This window comes from Natrix helvetica (assembly GCF_964273705.1).
Source record: "Natrix helvetica genome assembly, chromosome: 7".
Taxonomy (NCBI): domain Eukaryota; kingdom Metazoa; phylum Chordata; class Lepidosauria; order Squamata; family Natricidae; genus Natrix; species Natrix helvetica.
This window is the reverse complement of record NC_138558.1, coordinates 56,707,371-56,734,583: the sequence shown is the minus strand read 5'-3', so window position 1 is coordinate 56,734,583 and position 27,213 is coordinate 56,707,371. Positions and strand designations below refer to the sequence as shown.

Below are 27,213 nucleotides of genomic sequence, written 5' to 3'. Positions count from 1 at the left end.
TAAGGAAATTACATTTCCATTCATAAAATATAATGTCATTTATAAAACTGGACTTCCATTCAGAAAAATACTATCTAGCAAGATCTCCAAAACCAAGCCAACTCTACAAAAGACTGAAACTGATCACCCAGACTAAGACCAAAGTCTAAGAAAAACAAAACAAAACTTCCCTTACCCCCAACGGTTGGCCACAACACCATACACAACAAAAGGAAAATTTGTAACAGTAATTAAAATATTGCCTCCTGTCCCAAAATACAGAAGAAACAAATACATATACACCAATGCACTGAAACAAAGGACTCAGCAGCATATAAAAACTGACTATCATTCAACTTTGCCAGCTGCCCCCAGGAATACACCTTGGTGTTGGGAAAATATACAGACCGTCTTTCGAAAAGCATCTTGCCTTGGGCCTGGCATATATATTTCAAATAAATATTTGAATAATTGGTGCATATCTATCTATTAGCTATCTCTACCTTGATTATTCAATATTTTGTTTTTAAATGTTTATAATCTTTGTAGTTTTAGCTGGTCGAAAATCAATAATGCTTGGTGCAGATTTCTAAAAATGCTTACTTATGTGAGCAGGATTGAAAGAAGAATTTACATTGCATTCAGTGGTGGGTTCCTACTGTTTCGGCCCGGTTCGGCCAAATAGGTAGTGGTTTGGCAGCCTGGGTTGATGGAACCGGCAGCGGCCCAGGCCTGCCACGCCCCTGAACTGGTTCTCTTCTTGGCTTAGTATGAATGTATTACAGTAAGGATAAGAAAGGCTTGTCTTACCCTTTCTCCCAATTCCACTGATTTCTGTTTGTTTATTTATTAAATTTATATGCCACTGATCTTGCTATTGAAGCAACTCTGGACAGCTTACAAAATGGAAAAATAGATAAAAACAATTAAAATAAATAAAAATTAAATAGAGATTAAAAACTCAGATGATAGACAGCATGATGGGGTCCTTTTTCTTACCTTGTTAGCCACTCCTCCCCCCCTCCTACATTGTGTTTAAAATTTAAAAAGATGGGGCCTGATTGGTATTGGTATTGACATGAGTATTAGGCAGAATCAGGGGAGGCTAAATCATCTCCATCTCTTTCTGCCTCATCCAGTTCTGGGTGACTGGAGAAAATTAAAACAGATACAGAAAAAGATTTATTAGAAACTTTCTACCCTGTGGAGCATTTTTGTAAACTTTGAGATTTTTATGTTCTGTAACAATAGTGGACGAGTAGCTAATTTGGCCCTATTTCACACTGGGATTAATTTTGAGGATTATCTGACTGGAATATGACATTCTAAATCACCCTCCACTCAGAAAAGAATCTCATTTAAACAAAGTCTTAATTCACTCATTGCATAGTATATCATGATATACTGTGCTAGGAGGGCATTAAGACTTTTGTTTACATGAGAGATGCTCATGAGGGATGAGCATCTTTGAGGGATGCTATGATTAAAGCAGGCATCAGATGTGAAAGGTCTTACAACTATTTGTACAAAGAACCATTGGAACATGTGAAGGAATTAATGATGGAATGGAGATTGAAAGGTTTCTGATTTTTTCTTTTTGTTTCAGGTACTCTAATGGTAATATGGATATCCCCATAAATGTGATGTACAGGAACTATTGTGAATATTTGTTTATGACAAATATGAATATATGCATAAAGAAATTCTATCAAAACTTCAATGACCTCCTTCTAAGAAACTAAAACCTGGTTAGTGACATTTTTAAAAAATTGAGGAGGTTCAAATTGTATAACAATATAGTAAAAACTGCTGAGCATGTTCAAATTATATGGAGTATATAGTTAACTTCTATTGTTAATTAAACCTTTTCTATACTTGGCTGGAGATATAATCATATGCACAGGTGAAATCTCCATTTAATTTCTTACAAATCCCTCAACTGTTTTAAAGCCAAGATTTTCTTTGCTTTTTCTGCAGTTGACTATCATAAGCTCTAGAGGTCCTCACTATATAGCTGATATCTAAACAGGGTTTCTATTAAAGGAAAGTTATTTTGAAATTTCCTTCTTGCCAGGTGGCTGAAAGAAATGTTAAATGCTCCATTTAACAAAGGACAGAAACTTCATGATGACATCACTACGACATCATTGTTTCAGAATGTCATTTGAATGTTTTGCAAATCCAAATGGAAGCAGCAATTTGCTTTTTAAAATGTCACTGCATCAATAACTATGAAATGCATTAATAAGACAAAGAAGTGTGCCAAATCAGTCTTTTTTCTATTTATTTTGACATCGTCAAAAAATTAACTGCACTGTTCTGATCACAAGGACATGCCTGACCAATTTCTTCCATAACTGAAGTTGTCACTTTATACAAGTTGTCACTTTATATCTAAGAGGAAAATGTATGTGCTAAAGTTACAGCCAATAGTGACATCAGAGAGATTACTTTTAGGAACATAATAATCTTCCAATCTGAACCATTTGTCCCAGGAATGAAGTTTTCTGTGGACCAGTTCTTAATGAGTAAAATATGAAGTTCTGTAGTAATAAACTTAGTTTGTTTTTATGTCTGAATGCAATCATACTGAAAGTACCAAGATATTTCATATTTTGCTTACTAAGAATGTCATTATGAGGCAGTGACGTGCAGTCAGGTGAGGCAAATGGGGCATAGCCTCACCTCTCATGAGAGAGAGAGAGAGAGAGAGGAGGGAGGGAGGGAGGGGAGAGAGAGAGAGAGAGAGAGAGAGAGAGAGAGAGAGAGAGAGAGAGAGAGAGAGAGCGCTCAGGCGGGCGAAAAAAGTGCTTTAGTCAGTGGGGTGTCAGTGGAGAGGAGAGAATGCCTGAGTTCTGCCACAGGCGAAAGTACGTGCTTTCCCCTAGCGAGCTTTCCCCCGTGGTCCGGGCCAAGCTGCAAATGATCAATTGGCGGCTGCGGTTCAGATAGAGCGCTTCTTGGTGGGCTGGAAGGCGAAGGGGAAAAAAGTCTTTTGCCATGCTGGGAAACGTCATGGCAAAAGAAGCAGCTGGTGAGGTTGCTGGGAGAGAGCCCAGGAGGAAAGGTGCGCGCGCAGAGGAGAGGAGAGAAATCTAAGGCGAAAACAGCACATGGCTCTCCCCCGACGAGCTTTTTCGCCCCTCGCTGCTTTTCTCCGGTTGGTGCGTTTTGTTGGAAGTTTCCCCCCCCCCCAATAAATCTGATTGTGATGACATTAGTGCCTCACCAGCCATAAACCTCACCGCACATCACTGTTATGAGGCAAAATCATGCTACTACTAGCAAGCTACCAATTGTTTAATAAAGCATGCTCTAATTGACAGCTCACTGTGGACTGGAGTCTATGAATTTTATTGTTTATCTGTATTTGTCATGGAGCCTGATTTATTTATAATCTAAATCATAAAGTGGTTTAGGCCTTTGAGAAACAGGCATATAGTTATTTTTTTTCCTTTATTATCCAGATATGATTATTTCTGACAATTACATTATTTTTAGACTGGAACAGCAATGACTGAACATCGTATAAATATTCAGTTATTACCATATACATTTTGGAATATTCTCAATTATTTAGTAAATATTTTTTATCATCCAACTCATTCAGTCTAAAGAATTAGGCTTCTTATAAATTTCCTTTATATTCCAAAATCAATAAATTGTAAATTAAAATTCCTGCTATTTCTTATTACAATAAGATAAGCAACAAATACCGGTAAATGATACAATCTTATATATTGCAATTTGGGTTAATTTATAAGCAACATAAGCATTTTCTCTGAAACTTAAATGGAGTCTAAAAAGCACCAGGCTTCCTTAATTTGGATGCTAATTGATCAAATATAACAAAAAACCAGATAGTGTATTAGCTAACTTTAAATATTTTGAACTGAATTATGTGGCAAATCAGTAACCAGTGAATGTATTATTAGTGTTGCATAGGTAAATCTGCTTTTGGGGACCATTAGAATTTCCAAGTCATCTTCAACCCTGTGTTGAGTGTATTGTTTAGACATAAGATAGCATGATCAGTTGTCAGGATTTTTTAGTAAAAAAACCACCTATAACTGGACACCAATTGGAGGGGAAGAGTCTGAGAGTGGGTCACAGCCAAAAGTCAAAATAGTTCTGTGGTGTGACAATAATATTCAAGAGGATCTTGGATTTGGGGATGTGTTTTTATTTGATTATACTTCTAAAGTTTTTTTTAAAAAAAAAATATGCATCTGTTAGTTTTCTCATTATATTTGTCAATAATTTCAAGAGTATTCTATCTAAGGGCTCTGGGATCACAAACAAAGGAGTTTGGGGACCATATGCATTATGCTACTTGCTTCTTTTTTAAATAATGTTAACAGAATTTAGTTGGCGGCATCTCCCCTGTTGATCTCTAGCGTTAGAAAGTTCCAACTTACAAAGTCATGTTTGTCATAACTAGAGCTGAATTTATTAAAAAATATGTCTCGTCCAGAAATAACTGAATTGGTCACAAGCTACATAAATAAAACTTAATCAATGTAATAGGAAGGTATATAAAATAGATTACATTGAGATATGGCTCCTGCTTGAGCCAAAAGTAATTACTGTCAGATCTTTATTTATCAGACCACTAATACGTAGACTCGGTGGGGTAACAGACATGGCAGATGGTATTTTTGTTACCTAGAAGTTGCCTGAAATATAATTAAAGACAGCAGATGGGCTAGAATTGGAAATGGGATAAATAATGTGCAAGGAGTATAATTTTATTTATGATGTGTATTGCCCTCTCCCTTCAACTCTGTCAACAAATTGTCCAATGTTGTTGTCTAAATCAGAGATCAATAGTTTTTTCTTTGCCAAACATCCAGGTGAGACATTAACAAGGGGAAATTTAAAGTCAACTTGAATTAGAATTGGATTAGTTAAAAAAGGGAGGCAATGTCAACCAATACCCCCAATCACACCACCATAGGAGAGAGAGATGGGGGAGGGTTTATCCTCTTTGGCCAACCGGTGTTAGGTTACTTTAGGTTGGATTGAACACTTTAGGTTGAACTGAACAGACTACTAGGCTGCTCCTCTTCATTGAACAACTTGTGCAGCCCACACTAAGCATATATGAGGTGCTCAGCGCCCTAGTCTTGCTAAACAGCGCCCTCACCTCTGATAATGTTGCAAACTAGAGAAAGTGATATGGAGGGCCACATGTTTGAAACCACTGACTTAAAACTCTTTTATATTTCTTCAGTGTTACTATTACTACTGCATGAACAGTAAACAAGAACAAGGAAAGAAACAGCAACTACAATGGCTGCACACTTCACAAAAAAGATCCAGAGAAAATATGAAAAACAGAAATGTGGAACATTTTGTAATGAGTAAAACTCATTTTTTAAAATTATAAGTGTTCAACAATTTGAAATTGTTTTCTCTGTACATGGTTAGGCATCTTAAATTGTACAAAAGTTTATAATTTGGTATTTATTTACACGTATAAGCTACATCTGTTTTGCTAAGACAAATGAGTCTATTCAAATTTTTAAAACTCTATTCCCATTTGTCTGACAACGTATTTTCTCTATACTTTCTACGTGCTTTGTTTCAAAAGCTTATCAACCCTTTAGGTAATTGGTTTCATTATCACATTGCTCTTATTAAGGTTTTTTTTCCTGTTAGCATGAGCTCTTTTGATCTGTGGTTTCCTGCCTCGAGATCTGCTTACATGAAAATGAGGAAATCTAGCGTTTTGGTCCTACTTTACCAAAATGGGGATGCAGAGTCTCTTGTGAGACCATGGAGCTGCTTTATTATAAATCACATTACTGATCTGTTCCCATTATTTCTATACAACTTCCTCCTGTGTTCTTTTCCTTTGGATCTGTACTTGTAGAACTAACCACAATCCCCTTATAGTTCAATCAAATATTTCGGTCAAAGAGCCATGATAAGTTCTCTGCTCAACTATACTTGGCCTAAGTAGTCCAAATAAAGTCCAAATAAAGTAAGTTGTTATTTATTTAATCCATATATTCTACATCTCTTATATAAAAAAATCCATAATACTAGAAACAAGGGGTCCCAGATGATATTGCATAGGTCTGCTTAACTTCAGGAAGCTCACTTGATTTTGAGTCTCAACGTAGCACACATAGCTAGATGTTCGTAGAGCTACTGTCAGCCTGTAGGAAAACAAAACTCTCAAATAATTCAGGACCAGTCCAGTAATGAAAAATTGGGGGGGGGGGAGGGTTCCTTCAAATTTTTAACGTGAATCTGTGTACTGAAAGAAACTAAGGAATGGGGAAAAAATGTAGGACAAATAGATGGTAAGTATATTTTATTTCTTTTCATTTTTCAAATGTTTCCTTCCCTTCCCACCACAAGATAAAAAAATATTACAGCATCAAAACTTCAGAAGAACGTTTGACATTGTTAACTGTCCCAGTTTAAGCTTCTTTTTTAAAAAATGGATTTCTTATTTTAAACAATGAAGACCACAATGAATATTCTTCATTAAAAAAAATATTACTAATGACATTTCTGTTCTTATGGTGAGAACAAAGATGTAAGCGATACCTCCAAAGATCAGAAGCAATCCTGAAAGTCTTATATGTATTAACTAGTGATGCCATCTGCTGGATCAAACTGTGTTTCTTCACACTTTAGAAAAAGCTGTAGAGAGGGATCCAGCCAAAATAATGCAGAATGCTATTAAGAGCAGCAGATAGTTTTTCAATCCCTGTATAGGCATTATGGGATGGAAAAGGTGGGACAAAAGAGAAATCATATTATTTGGTAGAAATTGAAAGTATTCATTAGTTTGACAATGAACATACAGTATTTCTGGTACAGATGTACATGCACTAGAATACATTTTACATGATTATTAGTGGAAAGATTATTATTGCCTACTTTTTAAAAACAGCATACACATTTTAGGGCTACATTTAACTTTCTGAAGCTGCACTTCTAAAAGTAATGGGTAGAAATACGATATAAATTAAATTTTAATGAATTTCATTTACATTGAAATGAGATTAAACATAAGTCTCTTAATCCAATTATTTTTCAGACAGGAACATAATTTTCCCCTCTGTCATGTTCAAATAACAACTGTCTCATTTATCAACACAAATTTGGGGCTCAATTGTGGTTGTAAGTTGAGGACTTCCTGTAGTCACATTCTAGACAAAATGGAAAAAACAGACATGCAACCCAATTATCTAATTTGCTGCCCCCGTTTATTAAAAACACACTAAACGGCAAAGATACTGTGTTCAGGAGAAAATTGCTTTCAATTGTTCTTCATACCTTTATTTCTTTAAATACCAGCACTCCCCACACTGCAGCTATAAAACCAGGACCCTAGAAAACAAATTCGATGAACAGTGTCTATGAATATAATGTTTATTCTTGCTTTTGTTATATTTTTATCTATGAAAACATATTTGCTTCAGTCTTGCTTCCACTAAAATTTAATCATTTGGTAAATGGTTGTATTTACAAAGAAAATAAGACGAAGTGGAAGAAAATACCATTTTTTTGTAAAAATGATTTTGGATTATGATTATCTAAAATTTTATTATTCTGCTCTAGAAATGTCAGATAGGACAAACATGAAAAAAAAGAATGATCTGTCCTGCTCTCCCTATTTGGAGCTTTCTTGATTAATTCATAGATTGGAGGCAACTGTTTTGCATAAGCACATTCATTTGCATAAGCAGAGCCAGATGAAAGTCAATTTAAAATTTGAGATCAAGTAATATTCTCCCAAGGAATAACAGAGCATACAATGCATTGCATAGGAAGAGTCCTTCAAAGCAGCATGAGGCTTCCATAAGAGATGCTTCAGCAAGTGTTCCTCTCCCATTTATTAACCAAGAATTTCTCTGATACTTACAGCAGTGATTATTGGGAAGCTCACAACAGCGCTGAGATAGTGGTTTGCTATAAACCAGCAGCAATTGGCTATTGCCCATAATGTGCCAGAAATAAATCCTGACAAGAGATAAGAAAAAATATTACTATAGTATTATATCCTGGAGAGCTCCCGAATGCCATACTCCTTCAAGGACACATAGAGTCACGGCTCTCCCAATATCTGGGATTTCCTTCCTTGATTTCTTTTCCTTATTATTTATAGGAGAGAAGAAGATATTTCTGCAAATCCTGAGCTTTCTCTGTGCACCCAAATATCCTCTATCAGATCAAGGCTATCTGGAGAAAGAATTGATTATTTATATACACAGAATTTAAGCTAAAAAAGCTACATAAGGCTGGAGGGCAATTTGGAATACAGTTCATGTTGAATCTTAAGACTGTATGCAAAATATAGCACAGAATTGTGGCTTTCGTCTATTTATATGCCTGATTTAGTTCTGATCCTTAAAATGGACTTGTATTAGTGAAATAATTATTTTGTTTGTTTTTCTCTAATGTTTCTAATGTTTGACATTAGAACATGCAAAGAATCAATATTTCTGGCGCTGTAGCTCCAGCAGACTGAGTTAAAGGGATTTATTTTTCTATTTACTTTATGTTTTTTCTTTATGAATTCTGAACACACTACATTAATTTTCAATTAACAATCATGGTATTTGATCTCAAAAAGCACTAATATCATGCCCAGAACAGCAGGCATCATTAAAAGGTACTTACTGACAAGATACATATTCCAAATAGCTTATAAATCTTAATAAGGTCTTTGCTTTTGCTTGAAAATTATACCTGGTATTATGGCTGCAGGATAAACCTTAGGGTTATTTTTCATTGCTGCACAGTAGATCAGAAAGTAGATAGTACTTGTAAGGAAGATGCCACTGAAGTGGGCAAATACATAGTCTACATCTGAAATAAATATCAAAAGATATACAATATGTAAATGTATATTTAAGACATATGTTCAAGAAGTGCACCGATGTTATTCATTGATTTGAATAATTTAAATGATTTAAGTAAGAATGATCTTACTTAGGCAAGATCACATATTGCAATCATTCATAGTTTATTAACTGGGAGATTTTTGTTCTAATTAATCAACATTTGCATATATCAATCAAAAATAAGCCATCTAAATAGAAGACCCATAAAAGTTGGGAGTACCCTGGGCCACAAGACTTATAGTACCTGTGCTCTCTGAGTAAAAATAATGTCCTATTCCTATTATTACATATATGTACCCCCCCAACAGTCCCCCCTTTTAACTTTTCTTTTACATTTTAAAAAAGTTTTTAAAAATATTGTGTAATATTTTTATACAGTATTTTGTACAATGCATTCATATACTGAAGTTATTTTATTCTTAAAATTATATCTTAAAATTGCTGCCGAAGAGTGTTTATTTCTTTTGCTGAGGATGAGTAGTACTTGAAAACACTACTGTTTCAGAGAACATGTGATTTTCACTATAGAAAAAAAAGTCCACTGTCTATTTTGCACAGGATGGTGGATCTTTCTTTCGTCCTGCTAGACTAACAAGGTTTTAGAGGACAGAAAATACAATGGAATGGGAAGCAATCCATTGTGACCTGAAATAGAGATTGCCCAGAGTGCTAAGGAGAGGGCAAGTCTCAAGATTTTGGAGCCCCAATTCCTGACCATGTTAGTCTTCCCCTGAAATCCACAAAACAAGCAACACAAACACACATACAATGAGTAAAGGGAACACTAAACATGTGGCCTTCACTATCCTTACTTTCACTAGCCATACTTTTTTGTATGCAGGGTTATAAAATATATACTTAATGGGATGTTTTTTGATGTACAATTTGGTGTACAATTTACAGATGGCTTTTTACTTATAAAGTACATTTTTCGTGGTCTGTTTCCATAGTCTAGTTCTGTGATGGCGAACCTATGGCATGTGTGCCACAGGTGGCACGCGGAGCCATTTGTCAGGGCATGCGAGACGTTGCCCTGTCAGCTGGCCAGCGCACATGCGCATGCTGGCCAGCTGACTTTGACCTTCTTTTGAGGCCGTTTTTCGCCCTGAAGCCTCCAAAGCCCAAAAAACCAGCCCTACAGGCCCTACAGGCAAACCGGAAGTTAGGGAATGGACTTCCGGTTTGCTTCTGTTTGCTCGTAGGACTGTTTTTCGCCCTCCGGAGCATTCAGGCGACTTCCCTGAAGGCTCTGGAGAGCGAAAAATGGCCTTACGGAAAAATGGCCCTACGGATAAACCGGAAGTCACTTCTGGTTTGCTCATAGGGCTGGTTTTGCCCTCCAGAGCCTTCAGAGAAGCCTCCTGAAGTCTCCTGAAGGTTCCGGAGGTCGAAAATTTGCCATATGGGGAACCCGGGAACCCGGAAGTTCGGGAATGGTGACTTCCAGTTTGTCCATAGGTCCATTTTTCGCTCTCCAGAGCTTTTAGGGAAGCCTCCTGAAGGCTCTGGAAGTCGAAAATTGGCCCTATGGACAAACCGGAAGTCACCATTCCTGAACCTCCAGATTCCCCATAGGTCCATTTTTTTCCCTCCTCCGGAGGCTTCAGAAAAGCTCCTGAGGCCTCCAGAGGGCATCTGGGTGGGGCGGGGATGCTGTTTTTGCCCTCTCCAGGCTCCTAGAAAGCCTCGAGCCTGGGGAAGGCGAAAAAAATGCGGCAAAAGCCAGGAGTGTGTAGCTGATCGCACGTACGCGTGCGCACTGAGGGGGGTCGCATGCATTGCATTATGGGTGTGGCACGCTGGCGCATAACTCCCCTGTGCTCCCCCGTTTTTGGAACAGCAGCCAAAAAAGGTTTGCCATCACTGGTCTAGTTATTTGGAGTTGCTTGGCTTGAGGAGAACCTCAGTAAATAGCAAGGGCAATCTCTTGCTCTGTTTTAATGTACTCATTAAAGCAGTATAATAATAGCATAGCATTATATGATATTTTATTTAAATCAGCATATTTTCTTAACCTGTATTTATCAATAAATAAATATAATAAATAACACAATACATTTAGGATCAAGCCAAATGATATATATTTGTTTTTCTAAAGCAAACAATTGCTTTTAGGACAAAAAAATGAGCTAAATAAATCTGAAATCTACCTCTGAGGCAAGTAGCATGAGGAATGTAAAAGGAAACATATAAACAATTTCCCTCCCTTCCATATACCATAAATGGCCACAGTTCTCTTCAGGATATATGATTTTCAGAAGAAGTCATCTGCTTTTACCAAATTGACTGGCTCCTGTATAGATAGTCCCATTTCTTCTGCCATGGTCCTTGATGTAAAACACAGGTACAAAACTAGAGCCGTAGAATATCCCAGCTATCATAGCCAGAAAGCAGCCTCTGGAAGGAAAAGAAACACAGAAATATTTTACATTGACTTAGTTACAACATTAATTGCACATGAAAACAACACTGCGGGTGAACAGCTACTGATTTTCAGAAATTATTATTTATGAGGAAACAGCAAAAGTTCTTGACTGCAACCAAATGTTTAGCTTACCAACTCTTTTGTCTAACAGCTATCACAGAATGCAAGAGAGGGAATAAGATGGGAGAGGAAGCTGCCTTGAACTTACACCATTCTTTTTCTTAATGGAGAAAGGTTGTCCACCCAAGATACATCACTCCTGTTTTCAACTCTGTATTCAGAAGTATTGATAGACTGTTGATGAAAAATCAAGATTTTTTTTTTAAGATTTCCAAAAGCATTTAAATGCATTTAAAGTTGGACTTAATCTACACTTGATAGACAGAACACTGCCTAAGTGAATTGTGGTACAAATGAAAACTATTTTGTTTTGAAAATCCAGATCAGCACATTCTCCTGCTTCTTGAATTTATATCACCATTTATAATAATTAGGCAAATTATACATTATTTTGTAACTTTTCATTTCAAGTTGCAAATCAATGCACACCTTTCTAAATGAAATATGAGGAGACATGAATTAAATTAAACTGTTAATATGCTTTTTGTAAAAAAAAGAAGTTATTATACATTAGTGGAAGAAAGAACTTCCCCACTTGTTTCCAAAATAGTTGGAGGTAAAATCTATTTACACATATTCTCTGACATTATACAAATGTAAGGTAAGAACCGTGGTGGTGCAGCGGTTAGAATGCAGTATTGCGGCTAACTCTGCTCAATGCCAGGAGTTCAATTCTGACCAGTTCAAGGTTGACTCAGTCTTCCAATCTTTCGAGATTGGTAAAATGAGGACCCAGATTATTTGGGGGAAATATTCTGACTCTCTAAACTGCTTAGAGAGAAGTGTGCAAATCACTATGAAATGGCATATGTCTAAGTGCTATTGCTATTGCGTATCCCTAAACACAACCATTCTGTAGCTCTTGTTCCTTTTCTGATGCTGTTCACTGATATCCACAGCCATTGTTGTTCAGCCCAATTGTAATTATATGATATAAATACAATTAATATGCACTATCAATCCTTTCCATTCCTGGGGCTGTAGTACTGACTGCCACACCTCTTGTACAAATGGTGTTAAGTGTTCCTATTATGCTTGGGAATCAAATGAAAACCTACTATACAGCAGGTACCAGATTGTTATCCTTGCAGTAAAAAGATGTTGAAAACACAGAACTGGCTATTCTCAATTTTGGCCACTTCTCCTAATAAGACTAATAAAACCAACATAGTACAACCTCTTTGTGTCTTACAAATCTGTAAAGATCATGATTCCAATCCCTAGATGATACTGGGCCACTTACTATTTTTCAGCACTGATTATTTCATATAATGGAAAAGAGGAAAAGAATATAAATTTTGGATAAAGAAGTTGTGATAATAATGCTAATATTTAGTTTAATATAATTAATTAACATAACACTAATTTATGAAACCTTTCAATGCTGTCTGCTTTCCACATCTTTTTTTCTAGTTATGGAAAGAAACACTATATTCTTGAAGCTTATTTAACAGAATTTAGAGGACAAGGTAGTCATTTGTCAATTATCCAACAGAACAAACAGATGCTTTCAAAGATTATGCCAGCTGTTAGGCATATTGCTACTTCATGCACATAGTAGTTATTCAGCCTTTGATAAATACGTAATCTAACTTTTAAAAAGTCCTGTTTGAGTAGCTCCACAATAGTGAAAATCACCAGTCTGAAACAGATTCTTACAGGAGAAAAGAAGTGTTGCACCTTACATGATTTATCACAAAGCTTTGGACAGCAAGTGGTTGGAACAAACCCCATATTGATGTTTGTTGCACAACAAAGGCATACATTTACTGAGGTGACACCCAGTGTCATGTGATAGTACTTTTACATCATTTTAAATCTTTGCTGATTGAGAAATCCTGGGAGTTGAAGTCTACTTACCTTTATCACTAATCCTGCAGCTGAAACAAACTTTTTTTAGGGAAAAAAGTAGTTGATAGTTTTTAACCACTACCTTGAAAACTATAACAATAACAAAAAGAAACGTACCTGTTCTCTTAATAATGGAGTGCTTTCTGAAGATGGTGAAGAGTTTTGAACTTCACTTTTTATGAAAAGAAATATGATGGAGCTGAAAAGAGAGACACATCAATAGTCATCCATATAGTTAGGCAGTATATGTTTGAGCTAACTGGTGTTTTTCTCTTTACTATCTAAACAAAAGCATATTTACATATTTTCTGAACATTAGTAATTTTAAAACAATCCGATATTTATTTTCTTAGAACATATAGAGGAATCTAGTGGAATATCCTGTCTAGTAGAACATGCTTAGATTTTAGCTTAGGTCACAAGCATAAAATAGAAACACTTTGGTTCACCTGATTTTGAATGATTACTTACAGATATTTTAAAATCAAAGTATATAACCATTAAGAGAATGATAATGTTTTCAAAAACCTAAGTACTGAAAGTGCTGCTCCGATGTAATTCAGAACTGGTTTTCTGACTTCTTCTGGGTCAATTCCAAACCAACCAAATCTGTGAAAGGTAGATTAAAAACATATATTATTTTCTCCAAGTTTCACAATTACTTTCAGCTCCAGAAATGAAATTAGCACAGGGAAAGGAGGATAGGATATAGTTACAAATAATCAGTAATAGTAACTCTTACACTAATATATACATATATATTTGCAAATACATATTTTTATATGAATACACACTCCTCTGCTTGTAATGAATTGTGCAAGAGGATTTATATTCTCTTGCTCAGAAGATCAGATTTTTAAATATTAGCATACTGGTTATATTTGATTGTAATTATTCCATATTTATTTGCTCCTATGATAGCTTAAAGTAGTTATAGACCTCTTTTGGCAGATTATGTCTTCTCCTCCCAATCTCCCTACCATTAAATTGGATAATTTCACTATAAATCAGAGCATGTAGAAATGCTAATAGACATTAAGCGCTTAATAAATGCTAGTCTGTTGAAGGCAATTATGTTTGTATTGTAGAAGAGCTTTAAAGTGTTACAAAATTTAGATCAGAGATTGCAACATTGACTCTTCGAATGTTGTTGAACTCTAGATCTCACTGTGCACCATAACTGCAGCTTGATTATTCCTGCTACATGCAGATATACAAATAAATGCTTTCTGATATTGAACATATCATTCAGCAACTTCTAAAGGACCACACATTGCTCATCCTTGTTGGAGAGATTTATTTGTATATCTTCATGTAGTAGGAATAGTCAAGCTACAGTTATGGCTTTTCCCTAATTAATTATTTCACTGTGTGGAAAGGCAGGCAGGCAGGCAGGCAGGCAAGGAACTTCTACAACTAAACTATTATATTTTAAACACTTGAAATATCATAAAGGATAACACTATTTTGGAGATTTTGAAAAAAATTAAAATTCTTCTAAGATACAAACATATTATTGCCTTTAACAGAATGACACCTATTAAATGCTTAATGCTTATTAGCATTTCTACACGCTTTATGTTATGGTGAACTTATCTAAGAGGGTGGGGGGAAGAGAGGGGAAAGAATCTTCCAAAAGAGGTCTGGAACTTCTTGAGGCCACCAATGACCAAACACATATTTCTAAACTTAAATCTTGAGAGCAAGAGAATGTAATCCTCTTGTACAATTCATTACGAATAGGTATGATGTAAATCAGCAGCCCCCAACCTTTTGGGTATCAGGGAGCGGTTCCATGGAAAAAGGCTTTTCGGTGGACCAAAGGCAGTGTGGTTTTGAGTGTTGCCTGCATACCACAGACGGGGCTTCACTTGTTTGCACAGCCCAGTTGCTGTGGACCGGTGCCACTCCATGGACCGGAGGTTGGGGACTTCTAATGTAAAGAAGAAAATCTTTCTCCAAGAAGTTTATTTTTGATCTTTGATTAAATGGTACAAATATATGGTTGGCTCCAAGAATAAATGTTAAGTATGCATCATGTTTACCTTGAACTTGCCCAGCCAGTTAGCAAGTTAAAAGAAGCCCAGATTAAAAGGCCAAGTCCTAACCCAATGGTTTTAACAATTGGAACAACTGTTACATTACCTGCACACAAGAATGAAACCCATTGATTAGACAGACATAGTGACATCTATATATTTGCATAATTATAATGACCTACAATAGTTATCACTACAACTTTTAATGCATATTATGGTTTGATGGATAATTGTATGAATATTGGGCATGCGTAAATCATATTGAAATGCAGAAAGAATATGTGGGATTTTGCAGATTACAATAGTTTTATTTCTTACTATGCTCATCAACTATGCACTGTACTGACTACAATGAAACAAAGCATAATTCACAAACATTATACGTTCCAATCCTACATGTAAGAAAAGATAGTGAACAATAAAGAAAATTATATAAAGCAGTTCTCCTCACATATTGTAATATACCCTCACCACATGATGAAAAGGTTCCTGGTGGACAGGATACATCAAAAGTCTCCTTTGAGGGTTTTTAGGCTGACCTCATTATATTATCATATCTAAGTGTTTTGTTTGAGGCAAAAACCCTTAAAATATAACCTGTTATTTTCTAATTATGGAAAATTAATGAAAATCTTTTTCTAACTTACTACGTAAAATAATGTCATTAGTGCATCATTCTTTCTGAAGAAGGTCAGAATGGCATACTAAACAATTAAGAACCATTTCTAATAAAGACAAGTACATAACACCGTTAAAAACAAAATAAATTCCCATAAAACAAGACCATAAAATATTAACATCATTTAGATTTCAGAATACTTGTTACCCTGCAAATGCCCAGATGAAATAGCGAATCTTTATTTGTACTTTAAAACAAGTGCCTTTAGGAGTCCAATTGTACTGCTGCTATTGCAATCACAATTTTCAGTGAGGAAAAATAGGGGGGGGGGTTTCCTGAATGACACAAGTTGATTCATTGTCACACAGATAATCACAAAGCTTATCATAACTCAGATTACAACCCAATATGTTGTCAAGCTTAGGTTTTTTTATATTTTAGTGCACTCCTGTAAATCGTGCAGATTATGATAGATCTTTTTCCCATAAATTTGATGGAGAAGGATAATTTCAATATTACCTGTAGCCCATAAAAAGCCCCCAACCATCGCAAGAGGCCAAAACCTAGGGCTGTTCTGAATCAGGTTAACAATTAATGAAACAATCCAGATAGAAGCACAAAGAATCCACTGGAAGAACATTCCTAGAATAAAAGAAAAAACAAAAATTATAAATTACCAATATGGTTAATACTAATTAAACATCTGTAAGGTCATGAAATGTTTCCAAATGAAACTGCAGCAATGAGTAATATAGGAAAAGTAATGTAAGGGGAAGAAATAAAACCGCTGAAGCAAGAGGTCATCTGATCACGCTATATATGAAATACTCAAAATTTGTTAAGCTGGCTTCTTGTATTCTGAAGACCCAAAATATGTTGCCTAGATACTGCTGAACATAATCAGCATATCCTTTATCTCCAAAAGTTTATAATAAGCAACATACCCTTGAGGATAAATAGCAGGTGCTGAGGAAAGAGAAAACTTTCTCTTTCTAGGGGGTCAAGCCAGGAGCACATTTCTAGGTGAAGAACACCTAACAATTTTTCATTCAAAATAAAAGTGGCTGATCTAAGCATGTGTTTAAAAATAATGTGATTAATATAACATACAACTTAAGTCTTGTATTATGGAAAAAACAGTATTTAACAAATACCCTTTTCACAAAAGCTTGAAATAGAACTGAACTGAGATAGAAGATATTTTGTTCCTTTACATGGGGGGAACAAAATAGCTTCTAGACCAGGCCTATCAAACTGGTGGCCCGCGGGCCGGATACGTCACGCGCAGGCCACACCATCCTCACTCCGCAAAGGCAAAAAGCATTGTGATATGCCACAATCCAGCCCGTGACACGATTGAGTTTGACATCCATGTTCTAGACTATTTATCTACTTCTATGCACTAGGCAACAATATGCAAGAAATATCAACTACTCATTTGGTTGAAGTAGCAATTATCATTATTTCAATTTCTTCTGTTAAAAAAATTTATTAGATTAGGGCAAATTAGTGGATGAGGTCATGACAAAACCAGAGTTGATTTAATTTTATTCAAATTAAACACAAACAATAAGAGCTGTATACTTACAAAGGTGCATTTCATAAAGTTTCCTTTCCATGTCAAAATACGATTTTTAAAATATTTTATAGCAACTTTGGACCCCCGTTAGTGAAATGCTTCAGCCCACCTAGAAGTATCTTTTATCTGCCCTATAAGTATAATCTTTATTGTCATTGTACTTAAATACAACGAAATTGGTTATCTAGTTATCTATCTAGTGGAAGCTAAATATCAGCTATAATTGTTTAAAGGGACTCTTTAAGTGAAATGTCAACTACTTGCACACATCATGATAACAGCAATTTTGTTTTAAGATGAACGTTTTACCATCCCCAGTGTCAAACTTCTTCACCGGTACAAAGTTTGATCCAAATAAGACAACAGCAACTGCTGAAGAAATAAAACCAATGGTCAGATCTGTTGTATTATTGCTGACAGAGTAGGGGATGCCTTGCCAGCTCTCCATTCTGCTTTTAGTGCCTGACTTGACTTCTCTGGAGTCCCTTTCTTCAGGCAGCACTAGAAGGAGAAAACCATGGAATAAATGACACATCACAATATTAACAAAGCCCTCATGCTAGTATTACAATATGGTAGTCCTCTTTATTCTGATTTGTAACAATTAGCTTTTAGGTATAAGTAAAGCAGTAATTCAAAACGAAGATTTTATTTAATTATTAAATTTATTCAGCACCTATCTTACAGTCAAGCAGTTTTGGGTGGCTTACAACAATATAAAAGCATAACATAAAACAATAAGAACATTAAAAACATTCAACATTAAGAATCAAAACATTAAAATCCACCAAGAATCAGATAAAAGGGATATGTGGTGCAGAGGTGGCATCTTCTAATCCAGTGGTTCCCAAAGTGGGCGCTACCGCCCCCTGGGGGGCGGTGAGATGGCTTAGGGGGGCGGTAAGAGGCCAGGGGGGTGGCAGGGGGGCGGCAAGAGGCAAGGGCGGCGGCAAAGGAGTTCTGGAGGTGGCCTCCTCTAGCGAGCTATTCAGAACAAGTTTGCTCACTCACCCCCACCCATCCAGAAGCTGCTCGATCGCTCGCTTCCCCCACCCATCTGCACTATGCTAGCCCTGCCCACTCACTGATTGGCTGGCTCACCAATCGCCCCGCCTGCCTCTAAGAGCCCTATCTAAACCCAGTTAACTTTTTTTCTGCTTGGCTTTCTATAGATAGGGCTCTTGGAGGTGGGCGGGACGATTGGTGAGCCAGCCAATCAGTGAGAGCTGGGCTAGCATAGTGCAGACAGGCAGGGGGAGCGAGTGATCAAAGGGAGGTCATTTCGCCTCCCTTCGTTCCCACTTTGTCTTGATGAGGTCGCTGCAGCTGCGGACGGACAGAGGTAGCCGGAGTGGTGGGGAAGCCCAGGGGGGGCGGGCGAGCGAGAGAGCTGCCTGATCTTCCATTGCTCGTCCGCCTGCCCCCCCGGGCTTCCCCACCACTCCGGCTACCTCCATCCGTCCGCAGCTGCAGCGACCTCATCAAGACAAAGTGGGAGGCGAAGGGGCCTCGGTGCCCTGCCTGATCCTCCTTCGCTCGCTCGCTATTTTGCCTGCATGGGGTGCCTCGGCGGAAGCCCTTTGCTGGCGGCCAGACCTCCCCTCCCCGGGGCGACAGCACATCCATGATCACCGTCCCAGTAACGCTGCAGCCGCTCGGCCTGCGAAGAGAGGGAGGGAGTAAGAGTGAAGGGTGAGGGAGAGCAGCAGGGGCTCTGCATTCCCCCCCCCACCGGAGCCTTCCCAGAGGTGGGGCTGGGGAATGTGGGGTGGGGAAGCGCTGTCTGGGGTGGGACTAGATGACCTCTGGGGGTCCCAACCGGCCCTTCTGACTCTGGAGACCAGAAGCAAGCAAACACACACACACACACACACACACACACAGCAAAAGTATCTGGTTTTGAATATAATCCTCCCTAGTGCTTGGGGAAAAAATAAGAGGAACATTTGGATATACATTTTGAATTAACTTGGAAAGAAAATTGCTAAAATCACTTTTAGTTGTGTTCTGCATTAAGAATTCATGCAGTAGTATTTCTTGTTGAATTAGCAGAGTAATATTTACACCAGCCAGCTAAGATAGTTTTATCTGTCTTATAATGTGCGTGGGTAGAGGACTTAGGCATAAGTGCAATGTTTGCCTGTGATTATATAATAAATTCACAGCTTATACATTTGAATTAGATGTTATTCAATTCATGTTTAACCTATACTTGATATACTTGTATTCAATACATAAGGTGTTAATTATGTCAATGGAAGAGATAGGAAACTGCATTAGTGATATATATGTCAATGCGTTGATTTGTACTAAAAATGTTTAGTTTAAAGAAGTTATAAGGAATCACAAATATGAGTGTGGAAAATGTAATGTAGTTGTGGATGACCCTTTTGCATGAGTTGTATTGGGAAAAATAAATAATAATAATAATAATAATAATAATAATAATAATAATAATAATAATAATTATTATTATTATTATTATTATTATTATTATTATTATTATTATTATTATTATTATTATTATTATTATTATTATTATTATTATTATTATTATTATTATTATTATTAATTCCCCAAAGAGGTAAAAGGCTACATTTTGCTAGAGTTATTCTTCCAAACTGTTGAGGAGGGGGATTGGACTCCATTGTCTATATTTCCCTTTCCATCCCCATGGTTCTTTAGTGAAAATTATAACCCAAGAACATATAGATCTGTTAAAATGTTCCCATTCTCACTTTCCATATTGGGAATCCCTAGGTACCATGCAATAATCTCATCAAATAATTCAAGCAAATGTTGGTGACATTGAGCTGAAGCCAAAGTTCAAGAAATTGTACCAAGAGTTTTAGTTACAGAAAGAAATTTCTGGTCGCTATCCTGCACTATGGACAGTGGTTAAGAAGCTCCTTGTTGCATTTCCAACATCATATTTGGTGGAACATGGCTTCAGTGTGGTCTCCAAGCAAAGAAATCGACTCCAGATTACTGAACATGGTGATTTAAGACTCTTGCTAAGTGACTTAAAACAAGACATTGGGAAACTGGTATCACTTCATCAAGCCATCCATCACATTAAGAATTTACTGAACAGTGAAGTAGTTACTAAATTTTACTGAGTTTACTAAGTTACTAGTTATTAAGGTTCTTGATAAATGACTATCAGACTTTGAAAACCTGGTATCACTGGATCATGTTCAACAATTTTGTTGAATTAACTAACTACAAAGGTTTTTAAATTGGATTTTGAATAAATGTGCAATTAATTGTTACAGTTTTGAATTTTACTGTTACTATCTTTATTCCTTCATGCAAACCACCCAGTCACATGACTCCCCCAGCCACGCCTATCAAGCCACGCCCACAGAACCGGTCGTAAAAAAATTTGAATTCCACCACTGGGTGGGGGGCACTGAGGATCAGTTTGTAGCACCAAGGGGGCGGTGGACTGAAAAAGTTTGGGAACCACTATTCTAATCTATTCATCACTGCCAAAGTGAGATAACCCCCATTGGGAACTCAAACCAGTTGGCAGAGCCAGATATTCAGGCCCTTTTGGAAGGCCAAGAGGATAGGGGCAGACTTCACCTTGAGGGGGCACAATGTTCTCTTCTAGACCCCACCAGCCAAAGTTCTTTGTTGAGATAGATAAGATAAAATGAATAAAGATAATATGTAAAAAATGGATCATCACCAGTAAAAACACTTACAAAAGCAATACAAAACTAATCTTGAAGCCTAGGCTATGTCACGTTAGAGAGGGGGAAATGGGACCAGGGCCATGATTTTGGTGCATTTAGTGGCTTTACACTGAAGTTCACACTTTGTTTTATCATTGCAAAACAATGCCCATCCATATTCAGTTGTTTATATGTAAGCTTTGACTGTGGCTGAAAATTCTAGTAATGTGAACTCTTCAGTTACGTGTTGACAGTGATGGTAGGTAAATAAAAAACCAGATTTTGGAGTTGATGTTCTTCTCATTCTGAGAGACAGAAGTATCTGTACAGTGTCAGACACTCCTTGACCCTCAGCTGATGGTGATCCCCGGTGCTTTTTTGAGATACAGGTAGTCCTTTGTGACCTTTCGAAGTTACACTGGCATTGAAAAAAGTGACTTATGACTGTTTTTCACACAACTGTTGCGGTATCACCAGTCACATGATCAAAATTCAGATGCTTGGCAATAGACTCATATTTGTCCCAATGGGGAAGCCAGATTCACTTAACCACATTAGCAACTTAACCACTGCAGTGATTCATTTGACAGTTACGCCAAGAACGGTCATAAAATGGGGCAAAATTCACTTAACAAATGTTTCGCTTAGCAACATAAATTTTGGGATCAATTGAGATCATAAGTCAAGCACTACCTGTATTATGAATTTTTATTTCGGCATTAATGCACCGAAGACGTTACCTAGTCTGTTAATGAAACATTTACAGGAAAACAACCAAACTTGGATAATATCAAGAACCCAAAGCTTTTGCTTTATTTCTTGTAACCCAGCTTGTGTGCTCCTTGAGCAAAACAGCAACAATAAACTGCGAAAATAAACTCAGAGATTGCCCTTTCAAATGTTGTAGCAAATATGCCATTGCAGAGAAAATGCAGATACAAGGCTTAGGGGTGAACGGTATTTCTGCACTGTGATTTTTACACAATAGCAGTCTTGTAAGTCTTACTCCGAGTTTTCATTCTCACTCTCAACATAGCTCTGTAAATAAATTTTCAGGGAAAGAGGGATGGGTTTTCTAACAAGACTCAAAAGCACACTATGTTATGATATCTGAAAATAGCTATGGTGTTTTCAGTTTACACTACCATGCAATGATATCATCAGTAAAAGCATTCCTAGCCGATGGTTTAGTTTTGAAGTCCAGCAATTCAAAACTTTTTTTTCTTTTTAATGGGATGATCTAATGTGAATTTGATAGTAATTGTATGTGGGCTTCGTTTTCCTGCTATCTAATCAGCTCACTGCTGAATCGTGTCAGATGATGGACTATAAACACCTAATCTGGAAAGAAGTAGGTGAAAACTACTTTAGTGACTGAATGCAGGATGAACTTATTCCACCTTTCCTCAACCTTATAACCCACTAGAGTGCAGAATACCTAGCCAGCTTGCTCTGTGGACAACGCTGGTATGTTATCATTCCAGCACATTTGGAAAGCACAAAGTCGGGACCAACTAGCACTATCCAAAAGCTTTGATAATTTGGATAATACCACCATCGACTTTGCATTGTCTCTACTTGTTTGCTCTTCCCTTCCTTTCTGCTTGCTGACAATTTACAAAACGTAAGCCGCAGAGACCACCACCCGTCCGTGCAATTCTTTGCTTGCGGTTAGTAGAAAGGCAAACGTTACCTTTCGTACACTTGATGTTACTTTCAAGACAGCCTCCCGGCTCTTGCTTCCTGCTTCGATTATTTCAAGGGCCAACAGCTGTAAGAGACAAGGAGCTCCCGCCCAGTTCTCACATGACGCCTCGCCCAGCTGCCAAAGTCCAGACAACCACGGCAGGGCAACAGAAAAATGGTTCAGAGTTTGCCGTAACTATTTGCTGCCATTTCGCGGTCATTTGCATTTTTGCAGCCCAGCTCCATTAGGCAGGTGGAGGAACACGGCGTATTATTAAACAGCGCGTTCTTTGTCTGGGTCTCCTTGCCTGCAAATGGTTTTGTTCAAAGCATAAATAATATGCGGGAAGGAGAGCCGGCGCACAAAGGACTTCCACCCTCTCAGCGGCGCAAGTCTCGCGTCAATTCTCAATTCTTAAAGCTAGAATCGCGCGAGATTAGAGTGGAATATATATATATATATTAAAGTAGCTATTCGCTCTATTATTGTTTGATGAAAGGGAATAGTATTAAATTTAGGCTACCGTACGTAGAATGATTGCGTGGCTTCGTTAGAAGGGCACGCAGCGTTAGACAGCTGCAGGAAGAAAAAGAAGAAACCCTGTGCTGTTTCTTTTTTAAAGATCAAGAAAATTAAAAGATTTTATACATTTTTGTCATTTTTGTATTGTAGGAAGTTATCACCCAGCCTTCTCCCAGAAAAATGAAATATCCTAGGAAATATTGAAATGGCAGAATATTACATTTCCCTGGATGTGAAAAGGAAGAAACATGTTTAAAGAGAGAATAGCTCCCTGCAGCTTCCTGCCCCCACCTACTTTGTCAATGGGCCATTAAGATGGCCAAGCTAGTCCCTTTACATAATAAAGAGTTCTCCCCTTCAGGTCCAGGGGGAATGGGATTAAGGCATGATAATATTGGCCCTTTACCCAACTTCCCACATGGCATCTGAGAACTCAACCAAACCTGGATTCAAAACGCAGCCTAGAGAGTTGCCCCTGCATGGCCCCATGGGAGTCTGACAACCAATCAGAAGACAAGCTCAAGATCAAAGGCTAGAGAGGGCATAAAACCAGGGACTCAGGCTCTCAGCCCTTCCTTCTCTTTTCTCCACCAACATTGAAGCATGTGATCACCTTTTCTGTTCAGGACTCAAGCCGTGTGGTCCTGTCCACCAATAAACCATCTTTCCAAGCAGCCTCCATGTCTCCAGTGTCTTTTTCCCCACTTGGAGCCGAACCCAGAAGGATATTTCTTTCATCAGTATGTTCGCAACGTGCATCATGGCACAGTCCAGCTGGTCGCATTTTAGCCCGGTGCCTCGTGTGAAATCTGCCCGTGTCATCTGCTTGCTAACACTAGGATTGTGTCCTGGATTTTAAATAACCAGCAGCTATTGAAATGAAGACATTAGCCGCTTTGTATTTGCTACACCTTTTTAAAGCTGAAAAAAATCTGCCAGGCAATATGCAAAAAAGAAAATAACCATTTCCTCTCTGATCAGTTGTGACTGAGACAAAGGCTGATCATGACCCTCTTAAACCAGTTAGGTGTCTTCATGCCATGATTAGCAGGACGTAAGGATATATCCCAGTAGGTCACCGAACAACATTGTTGGGAGATGCTGTAGCTAGCCTGTACTAGATTACTAGATTGGTGGTGCAAAACTGGACACAGAGGAAAGGAAAAAGTTCATTTTTTCACCCTCTGTTTCCTGCCATCTGATTTTTTGCAGACCAGATATAGAGTATAACCTTTTTCTATTAGGTTTATTTTATTATCATATTAACACATTGAGGTATAGGTTGAGAGATAGTAATATATGCTATGTTTCATGCTTGAGTCTGAAAGCCAAATCCGAGTAACCAATTTTAACTTCACACATCAGAAAAGTTGGAGAAATTCTTCTCCATAGATGAGTGAACCATGTTACATTTTTCTGGGAGAGGGCTGGGTGATAACTTTCTACAACCAGAAAACAGCTTATGTTTCTGAATTATGTACTGCTTTGTCTACTGCAGCAGCCCTAAATTTAAAACAAAACTCTGTCACACAAAGAAGAATATTAAGCTAAGAAGATCGACGTAATACTATTAATATGCCTCATTAGCTATTCATTGTTAATCCAGTCACTTCAAAAACCCATGTATGTTTCTGAGATCTCTAAACAGCTCCATGAGTGTATAAAAATTAAATGTAATATTACATGCAAATTTGGTAGGGTTAATTTGAAAATCTGCTGATGCTAGCTATTAGCATTGGCATATATTGCACAAGAACAATGAGTCTGTGATTCTGTTTCACTTAAATATTGGGAACCAGTAGTAGGTATTATTTTGATCCCAAGCGAATAGGTGATTTGGATCTGGCATGACTATCTTCTCTCTACCCTTCTTAAAGCCAAGCCTTTTCTGGATTACAGTAGTTGTATGAGCGCAGTTATATATAATATATAGGCTGGGAAAGGTGGAGGACGTATGCCAGAGATGCCTTACAGGTGTATGGGTGGACAATGTAGGTTGAGAAGATACCTGTGGGTTCACGGGAGGTGCTTTGCAAGTCATAAGGGGCATGACAGGATTGAGGAAGGTGTATGGGGGCAGTATAGATCAGTGGAGTATGCACGGGATGTGGGTAGAATGGTCTGGATAATATGTGTGTGCCGCCTCCTCCCTCCCTTATCTAATGTAAATATTCAAATACATATTTATTTCAAATACTTTTGTATGACTAACATTCATTTTCAACTTACTATATTTTGTATACATGAATTCCATATTTCATTATTCTTGTCCAAAATCTACATCTATAGGCAATCTGCTCATAGGTGGTAAGTGAAATCAGGTATTCAATCTATTCAGTGAATAGTGCCATACATCTATCTTTCTAATGTTGCAGTATTGGCCATCGGGGGCATTCAACTCGCCCCGTGGAGCGGGCGCGCAATTTGGGCGTCCTCTTGGATGCCCGGATGTCCATGGATGACCATGTGACAGCCGTGGCAAGGGGGGCGTTCCACCAGGTTCGCCTGGTGCACCAATTGCGCCCCCTACTGGACCGGGACGCCTTACGCACGGTCACTCATGCGCTGGTGACGTCTCGCTTGGACTACTGTAACGCTCTCTACATGGGGCTTCCCTTGAAATGCACCCGGAGGCTACAGTTGGTCCAGAACGCAGCCGCGCGGGTAATTATGGGGAGTACTAGGTACTCCCATGTGACACCGTTCCTGCGCGAGCTGCACTGGCTTCCTGTGGTCTATCGGGTGCGTTTCAAGGTTTTGATAACGATCTTCAAAGCGCTCCATGGCTCAGGACCTAGTTACTTGCGGGATCGTATTCTGCCCCATACATCCCTGCGACCAATCCGCTTGCACAGAGAGGGTCTCCTCCAGGTGCCATCCACCAGGCAGTGCCGGGGAGCGGCGCCTAGGAGTAGAGCCTTCTCTGTGGCGGGCCCAGCCCTGTGGAATGACCTCCCCCCGGATATTAGGAATACCTCTGACCTCCGCTCCTTTCGTGTAAAGCTCAAGACCCACCTATTTCAAGTAGCTGGCCTGGCTCAACTTTGATCCTACTATATCGCTCCTGACGGGTTTTTTATTTGGGGTATTTTAATTGTATTTAATTATTTAGGGGTTTTTAAACATTGTGTTTTTAATTGTTTTTATTCATCAGCTCACCTCCTCCTTGTATATGTCTTGGTATATGTTTTTGTTATATGTATGTTTGTCTATATATTTATTTCCTATGTTTTATTGTACGCCGCCCCGAGTCCTTCGGGAGAGGGTGCGGCTAAGAAATAAATATTTATATTTTATTTTATTTATTAGTCTTATGGCAATACAATGCAATACAATAATACAATAGTAGAGTTGGAAGGGACCTTGGAGGTCTTCTGGTCCAACCCCCTGCCTAGTCCAACCCCCTGCCAATACATAATAAGGGCACAGAGAATCAATTTAGGGTGTCCAGATGTCAAATATGTAATAAGTATGTGATTCAAGAGAATATTATCCTCTGAAAATTTTAATTTTTGTTGTAAGTCATATTTATGTAATTACTGCTTTCTTGCAAAATTTAGTAAGTATAAAGGAAATTGTAAAAACATGTGCTTTAAAGAAGTATTATCCTCAATACAACTCTAACAAAAGGATAATTTTCATACTACAGTTATAGCATATGGTCCACAGATACACTCGATACAGAAGTTATATACATTTTCTCCATTTTCTGTGCAATATAGGAAACTCTACCAAAACTGTACCGTATGTCTCTGTGTTCACCATTATGCTTGCAATGCCATTATCCCACTAGGTTTGCCCATTGGCCTTGATATTCTCTGGAAATTTACTAGGATTTGTGCTTT

General features: G+C 37.8%; 2 protein-coding genes across 4 annotated transcripts in view; one reads left to right on the top strand and one right to left on the bottom strand.

Annotated features, from left to right (window-relative positions):
• PPID (peptidylprolyl isomerase D) overlaps positions 1-27,213 on the top strand; it is a 161,498-nt gene that overhangs the window by 49,471 nt on the left and 84,814 nt on the right. The window lies entirely within an intron of this gene.
• Positions 5,973-23,228, bottom strand: TMEM144 (transmembrane protein 144). 3 transcript variants are annotated; one of them, XR_014175932.1, is made up of 13 exons: positions 22,853-23,228; positions 17,789-17,980; positions 16,420-16,542; positions 15,288-15,387; positions 13,771-13,851; positions 13,360-13,441; positions 11,480-11,565; positions 11,125-11,243; positions 8,692-8,811; positions 7,865-7,962; positions 7,276-7,329; positions 6,541-6,703; positions 5,973-6,143 (listed from the first exon to the last, which is right to left on the bottom strand). XR_014175932.1 is itself a non-coding variant. In XM_081959972.1 (12 exons), exons 2-12 carry the CDS (start codon positions 17,925-17,927, stop codon positions 6,620-6,622), a joined length of 1,086 nt encoding a protein of 361 aa, XP_081816098.1. In that variant the 5' UTR covers positions 17,928-17,980; positions 22,853-23,228; the 3' UTR covers positions 6,285-6,619. The 3 variants fall into 3 exon arrangements, 2 of the variants coding, with proteins under 2 accessions (XP_081816098.1, XP_081816099.1); XM_081959972.1 differs by lacking the exon at positions 5,973-6,143 and having other exon boundaries at positions 6,285-6,703; XM_081959973.1 differs by lacking the exon at positions 5,973-6,143 and having other exon boundaries at positions 6,285-6,703; positions 17,789-17,851.

What these genes read in the sequence shown, in the direction of transcription:
- TMEM144 (XM_081959972.1), bottom strand. Translation starts at nt 17,927, where the DNA reads ATGGAGAGCTGGCAAGGCATCCCCTACTCTGTCAGCAATAATACAACA. An exon ending in CTCCATTATTAAGAGAACAG is followed by an intron (nt 11,566 to 13,359) that starts GTACGTTTCTTT and finishes TTTCATCAACAG; the next exon opens with TCTATCAATACTTCTGAATA. An exon ending in CCATTAAGAAAAAGAATGGT is followed by an intron (nt 11,244 to 11,479) that starts GTAAGTTCAAGG and finishes TTTTCCTTCCAG; the next exon opens with AGGCTGCTTTCTGGCTATGA.